This window comes from Micromesistius poutassou (assembly GCF_964030765.1).
Source record: "Micromesistius poutassou genome assembly, chromosome: 12".
Lineage (NCBI taxonomy): Eukaryota > Metazoa > Chordata > Actinopteri > Gadiformes > Gadidae > Micromesistius > Micromesistius poutassou.
The window spans coordinates 9,020,297-9,027,796 of NC_140282.1; the positions used below are offsets into that span (position 1 = coordinate 9,020,297).

Below are 7,500 nucleotides of genomic sequence, written 5' to 3' on the forward strand. Positions count from 1 at the left end.
ATGATGTGTGCTGAGTAAAGACATGGCACAGTGCCGGAGAGATATGCAAAAGATAATAGCGATTAAACACCAGGGGTCTCAAAGTAAAAGCTCCCCCAAATAAAGTGGAAATGAAAAGAACAAATCAGAAAGAGATTTCAGAGCAGCGGGGGGGAAGAAGAGTGAGTACCTGAGAGACCCACGTACAGCACAGAGACACCGACAGAGAGACAGACAGAGACAGAGAGAGAGAGAGAGAGAGAGAGAGAGAGAGAGAGAGAGAGAGAGAGAGAGAGAGAGAGAGAGAGAGAGAGACAGACAGAGAGAGAGAGACAGAGAGAGACAGAGAGAGAGATAGACAGAGAGAGAGAGAAAGAGAGAGAGAGAGAGAGAGAGAGACGAGACAGAGAGAGAGAACGAGAGAGAGACGAGACAGAGAGAGAGCGAGAGAGAGAGAGAGAGAGAGAGAGAGAGAGAGAGAGAGAGACACACAGAGACAGAGACAGACAGATACAGAGACTGACTGAGACACAGAGAGAGACAAGTCAGAGAGAGACAGAGATAGAGACACAGACACAGACAGACAGATACAGAGACAGACAGAGAGACAGAAAGACGAGACAGAGACAGAGACAGACAGAGAGACTGAGACAGAGAGAGAGACAGAGATAGAGACAGACAGAGACAGAGATATAGAGACTGAGACCAGGCGCGGCTCCGGAGGGTTCGGGGGGGGGGGGGGGGGTTACCTGAGTGGAGGGTGGGTTCTCTGGGCTCCGGACCCCCCCTGTATTGCGGACGGGCCCCCGGGCCCCCTCCTGAGGCCCCGCTGCCCAGACCGGGGCTGGCGGCTGCATGCGGGAGGGGCCACACAAAGGGCAGGGACGGGGGGGCACGGAGGCGAGGGCAGGCGGGGGGGGTAAGGGAGGACGCAGCACAGCGGAAACCAAGGGGCCAAAACCCAGGAAGAGGAGAAACGAGAGCGAGCGAGGGAGGGAGGAGGAACGGCCGGCGCAGGGCGGAGGAGGAGGAGGAGGAGGAGGAGGAGTTACGGAAGGAGAGCGATGGGAAAAAACGAGGGCGGGACAAAAAAGAAAGAACGAAATGGTTCAGTGTGGGAAAAAAAATTAAAGATTCAGGCTCAAGTCGGCGGCCTTTGAAGAGGTTGTGCGGAGGTGGTAGGGGGGGGGGCCCCCCGTGTGGGGCCAGGGCGGGGGGGGTGTACCTGTGCTAGACCTATCATCAGTGGGGTCTACTTTGACGGCGCCGGTGGCGTAGGGGCCGCGCTCCGCCGGGTTAGTGTCGGCAGAGCTATCCAGGCTGCCGTGGCTCACGGCGTCCAGGTCGCTGCCATCTGCCCGGAGACAACAGGGGGGTTAGGAGGAGGAGGAGGGGAGGAGCTGGAGGTGGGGGGGGGGGGGTTCGTCCCAGGCTGGGTCAGGAAGGTCGTTGTACACCAGTGGAAGGGTGATCAAGCACTTTGAAACACCCCATCAGAGCGGGCATCTCCGGTCGGACACGTTGTCGAAGCGGTTTATTTTTATGATTCGAAAAAGGATTCTGATTCATCAGCGCGAGTGGTGTCACATGTGACCGATTTGAGGCAATCAGAAACAAGCAATTGTCAACTATTTGCATCACCTGGTCATTGTGATTTTTGTACAGAAACGCGGTGTTTCAGTGCTGCAGACTCACTCCCGGGCCTGAGATAATAACATCTCAAGGCATCGCGGTTCAAATCGTGGCAGCCAAGTCTCCCCTTCTATTGTTACCCATGGCAACCTCAAAAAGAAATGGGAGACTTCTAAATCAGCGAGTGGGTTTGATGCGGTCTCACGCGGCGGCGCTACATCAGTCCCAGGGAGGGCTCCTTCACAGGCAGCGGGCGCAGCAGGGGGTCGCGGTGTGGGGGGAGGGGAGAGGGAGAGGGGGAGCGGGGGCAAGGGGGAGGTTGATTGGCATGCATATGCTGGGTTTGGGTTCTCTGCCACGGCATGCAGCTCACCACACACATAAACAGCTCCAGCCTCTGTCTCTCTGTGTGTTCAGGGGGACTGCTCGCTCCCGTTCTGCTCCTCAGAACCCACGGACGCTCTTCTGCGTCACATCGGTGCGGACGCTTTGAGCGGCCGAGTGGGCAGATTAGTCTGGTTCCTTTAGGTTCAACTCCCTTTAGTTATGGTCATGTGTTTAGCACCCTGATGATTACATGTTCAGATGTTTTTTTTGGTTTCTGTCGCGCATAAAGACTCGGATTTGTGTTTGATTTGAATCGTGCTCGTGACACCTTCCTTCATCATCGCTGATCCTCGTTATCTATGGTAATGAGGTGAAAATGATGGAAATAACATTTTTTTTCCTTTTCGCTATGGCTGATAAACGATGCGTTGAAAGTGGGTTGTGACAATCGCTAAAGACTCCAAATCAAAAGGCATGACTGAATTCATTCCGAAGATTGAACAAATCATTTGAGCGTGGCGTAGTACTACGATTCTACGAGTAGAAAACAAACACAGCTTTGATAAAACAAACACACAGTGAACAACGACTGCTCTAAACAAACAAACCAAATTGTTCAAACGCCAGCGATGTCCAGCTCATAACGCAACGGGCCATGACCGGATGAATGATTGACGGGTGGTGGAGTACCTGAGAGAGGGCTCTGGGTGAAGGGGGCGGGTCTCCGCAGCGCCTGTTTGAACTGGGCCACGCCCAGCAGCACGTTCCTCAGCTTCATCCACAGGAAGTAGCCCCCTCGGGTGCTGGAGGGCCAGGTGCTCTCCAAGACCGCCTGGGTGGGGGGGCCGAGGGACGGAGGAGGGGGGAGGGGAAGAGGATGGGGGAGAAGGGGGGGAGGTGAAGGGGTGAGGTGGATGGAGGTGATAAAGTTATAGTGGGTTCAGGATGGGAATCTGTGATTTTGGGGAGTTTGTACTTTACAAAGCAAGAAATGAAACACACTTCTCACTGATATTATACGTGTATTTGTTGAAAGTATCTTATAGTAACTGTTTGACTACCACACCCTGCTGTATTCCACTTCACTCAAAGGGTCATCCGTGATAAATCTTCAAACAGAACTGAGCCGTCGGTTACAAAAGGGATTCAAGACGGTTGATTGTCATAAACACAACAATTACAAAAGCAGTCGCTGGCAATGAAATCCTCGAGTCTCAGGCTCCGTCCACAGTGCAATATAAAAATGACGCAAAGAAAGTCCAGGCGTTCCTCAGCCACCTCAGTCCTCTCGTAGCCAGGAACCCACGGAGAGCTCTCGGAGATCGAGGTGTCTCTCTGCAGAACGCTACCCCAGCTGCCGGCGGCCCCCGGCGCTCCAGAGCGCTCGTTACGCCCAGGCTCCAGATGCTCCCGCGAGGCCGGCCCGAGGCCTCAGCCAGGTGCTATCGACAGCCAGGCCGGGCTGAAGCCCCTCACTGCTGCAATGCCATCGGTGTTATGGTCAAAGGCCCTCACGGTGAATGGACTGCGTTTATACAGCACTTTTCTAACCAGTGGCCACTCAAAGCACTTTACAATACTGCCTGACATTAACCCATTCATGCACTCATTCACACACCGTCGGTGGAATCAGCCCCTCAGGGCGACAGCCAGCTCGTCGGGAGCAGTCGGGGTTGAGGGCGTCTCGCTCGGGGACACACCTCGACACCCTCACGCTAGGAGGACACGGGGGATCGAACTAGCGACCTTCCGGTGTCACGCCATCCTTCTCTACCTCCTGAGCCACAAGCCGCTCGCGGTTTGTTTGCGTGTTATTTTTCAGTAGTGAAACCCTGACGCTAACCGTTACTGAGAGCCAAACCGAATCGGCCCATTGAGTAAGGGTTGCTTTTCGCTCACTGGGTTTTGCCGGATCAAGGAGAGACTGATCCACCTTGGCAGCGCAGCGGGAGCGCTGACGAGATAGGCCGGCGATGAGCTGCGGAGGGCATCGCGTCCTCTCTCTCTTCTGGGAGAGGCAGGGGCGCTTTGATGACAGCCACGCTGCCTTTCATCCACGCACGGTATAATAAAGACCTAGTGCCAGGACTAACCGGGAATATTCTGTTGAAAAAACCTTTGTACATTTCTGAACAGTCGACTATTTTATGCAATGGGGTCGAGGAACTGAAATTTATATTGTAAATAGATATGCGCGCATGTGTATATATCTGTGTTGTGTATATATCCAGAGAATGGTTTGTACGCGTATATTTACCAAGAGAATAGGATTCTGAGGAGCCTTTCAAGCTATTTGTATCTGTACAAGTACGCCTGGGGTTCAGTAGAACTACAGGCTCTTTTAGTCAGACTTCCCCCTCAGAATAGCTGGGCCTCAAACACTTTTCAGTACATTCGCCACAAGTAGGATAGAAATAGAAGTTTGTCGACTAGATGTGGCATCCGATATCAGTTGCCTGCCGCTATCAGTGTTGGATCTTGAAAGTATTTGGCATCTGTCACATCTTATCCCCTTCACTGATTATTTCACTCCCTGTCCTTATGTTTCTCGCATCTTTGATCCCTGACCTTAATTGTTTTCACCTGTCCCTGGTTTAAATTCACCGCCAGTGTATCTAGTCAGCGTGGTTCCCTTCCTCTGTGCCAGTTCGTCTCAGCCTTTCCTGAGTGATGGTTTTCCTGATCATCAACTGATTTGCCGTGTTCCCACCTACCCTATCTTCTATCAAAGACTATTCTTTCTACCCAGACTTTTGTCTACTGAGGGGCCATCCACACGGAGACGCTTTTAGGTTTAAACGCAGATGTTTTGCATCGTTTTGGCCGGTCGTCCAAACGAATCCTGTAAACGCATCGCATGCAAACAGACTTTTCTGAAACCTGGTCCCAGGGTGAATAAATTCACAAACGCAGCCCTTGAGTGTTCGTCTGGACGGCCAATAGGCATACTTGCGTTTCGATGATGTCATCGCCACACCCCTCGAGCGTAACCTCTTGTAACCTGTGACGACGTCTCATAACAACAACAATGGCCGACTACATGCTCGTGTTCCTGCTGGAGAAGATATTGTGCCTATTAGGGTTACCACGCAAAATATTATGCTCCTGTGCCACCACGCTGAGCAAAAAAGACTGATGGACAACCACATAAGCAACTTCTCATTCAGTTTGTTTTCTTCTACTGTCTATTTGTATACAGCGCTCAAGCTTTATGCGCATGCTCCGCCTCTTCCTCTCCGTTTCCGGTGAATTTCTAAAACTGAAACAGCGCCACCTATACGCCTGGAACATGAAGTAGCGTGTTGAGTCGTATTGAGATGGATCCGTGTGGACGCAAATGTTCTTGATACGATGCCAGGGAAAACGGGGAAAAAAATGATTGTTTTGGTACGTGTGGACTTGGCCTAAGTTGTGCTATAGGGGACTGTTGCTATCCTGGCTCCTGGCTGTTACAATGTCTTCACACACACACACCCAGGTGCCTACCTTGTTGTAGTATCCGTACGTGATGGCGTTGGGCTGGACCCCCGCCTTCTTCATCTCGAACAGGACCCTGACGGCCAGGACGGGCTGGCCGTACTGCCCGCACAGCTGCATCAGCACCCGGTAGCACACCTGAAACCACCGGGCAGAGGTCACGTCACAGCTCCTCTCCCCCTGTCACAGACAGCCGGGCTTTTGACAGCCTGGTGTCAACAGCAACACTAGAGGACGCATGATGGACAGAGCACGGATGGAAGGGACTCCCCCCCCCGGTGGTTCACCGGGTAAAGCGTGTACCATTAAGGCTCAGTCCTCACCGCAGCGACCCCGGGTTAGATTCCTGCCCTTGCTCTTTTGCTGCACGTCCTCCCCTCTCTCTCTCTCTCTCTCTCTCTCTCTCCCACACCTTCCTCTTCATAAAGAGGAAGGTGTGTGTCTCTGTGTTTGCGTGTGTGTGTGTGTGTGTGTGTGTGTGTGCAATAAATACGGTTGAGATACTGACAGCTACAGTAGATTGTGTGTGTGTGTGTGTGTGTGTGTGTGTGTCCTCCCTCCCTCTCTCTCTGTCCCACACATACCTCTTCATAAGTACAGCATAAAAATACCAAAAGACAAATCTTTAAAGGAGATGGTCGACGGGGGACAGTGTGGGACGGGGGGAGGAGCCTACCTCGTCCGGGGGCTGCAGCTTCTTGGTCTGCATCTTGCGCAGCACGTCGTAGGCCGAGCGCAGCGCCCGCACCTTGGAGTGGCAGGCCTTGACGTAGGCGGGCAGGCAGATGAACCACAGGCCGTAGCAGTGGCGCAGCAGACACTTGGACCACATCTGCGGGATGGACGAGTACTTCTTGGCGATCTTCTGCGCCGACCGGATCTCCTGTGGGAGAGGGGGGGGGGGCGATCGAGAGGGACTGGTGAGTGCGGGTGTGTGTGTGTGTGTTTATTTTTGTTTTGGTGTGTTTTATCGTGTGTGTGTGTCTCTGTCTGTCTGTGAGGAGACATTGATGGTTTGTTTCGGTGGTTGGTGTACCTTCAATTATTCTAAAGTACATCATTTCCTCCTCCAACCCCCACATTGTCCTTCCATGGCTTTAAATACTGCACTGACTCGGTTGTAGACCCTGAATCTGGTTCACAGGCCGTCCCCTTCGCGATCAAACCCAGTAGGGTTATTAACCACCCCCACAGGTCTTTAGGCGGTGGGACCCCCTATAGAACCCATGTGGGGAACATGCAAACCCTAATCAGAACCCGGGACAGGGAAACCAGCCCCTCTTTAAACAACATTTAATTATAACCACTGGGCCACAGAGCAAAAGAGGGGGACGGGATCATGGTGAGTTAGGAAGTCTGTGTAAATTGTGAGTGAGTGTGTGTGTGTGTGTGTGTGTGTGTGTGTGTGTGTGTGCGTGCGTGCGTGCGTGCGTGCGTGCGTGCATGCGTGCGTGCGTGTGTGTGCACACTGACCTGCTTGGTGCGTCTGAACATGGGGGCGGGGCTGGTGGGGCAGCTCTGCCGGGCGGCCAGGCGGGAGGCGGGGGTCCAGAGCCCCTCCACCGGGTCGAACAGCTCCTGGCTCAGCACCGGGAAGCCGTCGTACCTGGGGGGGCCGCAAGGGCACACACACACACACACACACACACACACACAGACAGACACACACACAGACAAACAGACAGACACACACATACACACACAAAAACAAACACAAGTACATTTGTCAGAAAAAGGAGAAACAACAATATATCGCTGTCGCTACAGTAAGGATGTTGATCGAAACAAGTGCCAAGCACTTACAATTGTTAGGTTAACCCATTCCCCGTATACAACAAAGAAAGCTAGGATAAGATGCTAGACGACGTATGATTTTTAAGTTCCAGGACGTACAACACACAATAAGTGTGAACATAGCAGAGCAGAGGCTCCTCCCCTTTATGCTCTAGTATGTGCAGTGTTACCTGTAGCAGAGCAGAGGCTCCTCCCCTTTATGCTCTAGTATGTGCAGTGTTACCTGTAGCAGAGGAGAGGCTCCTCCCCTTTATGCTCTAGTATCTACAGTGTTACCTGTAGCAGAGCAGA

General features: G+C 52.7%; 1 protein-coding gene across 3 annotated transcripts in view; it reads right to left on the reverse strand.

Moving 5' to 3' along the window:
* Positions 1–733: 733 nt before the first annotated feature.
* LOC311356616 (C-myc promoter-binding protein-like) overlaps positions 734–7,500 on the reverse strand; it is a 43,392-nt gene continuing 36,625 nt past the window's right edge. For all 3 annotated transcript variants that reach the window (XM_084476398.1, XM_084476397.1, XM_084476396.1), the window contains 6 exons: positions 7,486–7,500; positions 6,889–7,021; positions 6,092–6,298; positions 5,425–5,553; positions 2,629–2,770; positions 734–1,333 (listed from right to left, as the gene is read on the reverse strand). The exon at positions 7,486–7,500 is cut by the window's right edge and continues 119 nt beyond it. In XM_084476398.1, the coding sequence (XP_084332524.1) occupies positions 1,107–1,333; positions 2,629–2,770; positions 5,425–5,553; positions 6,092–6,298; positions 6,889–7,021; positions 7,486–7,500 (853 nt within the window). In that variant the 3' untranslated portion in view covers positions 734–1,106. The remainder of the gene's footprint in view (positions 1,334–2,628; positions 2,771–5,424; positions 5,554–6,091; positions 6,299–6,888; positions 7,022–7,485) is intronic.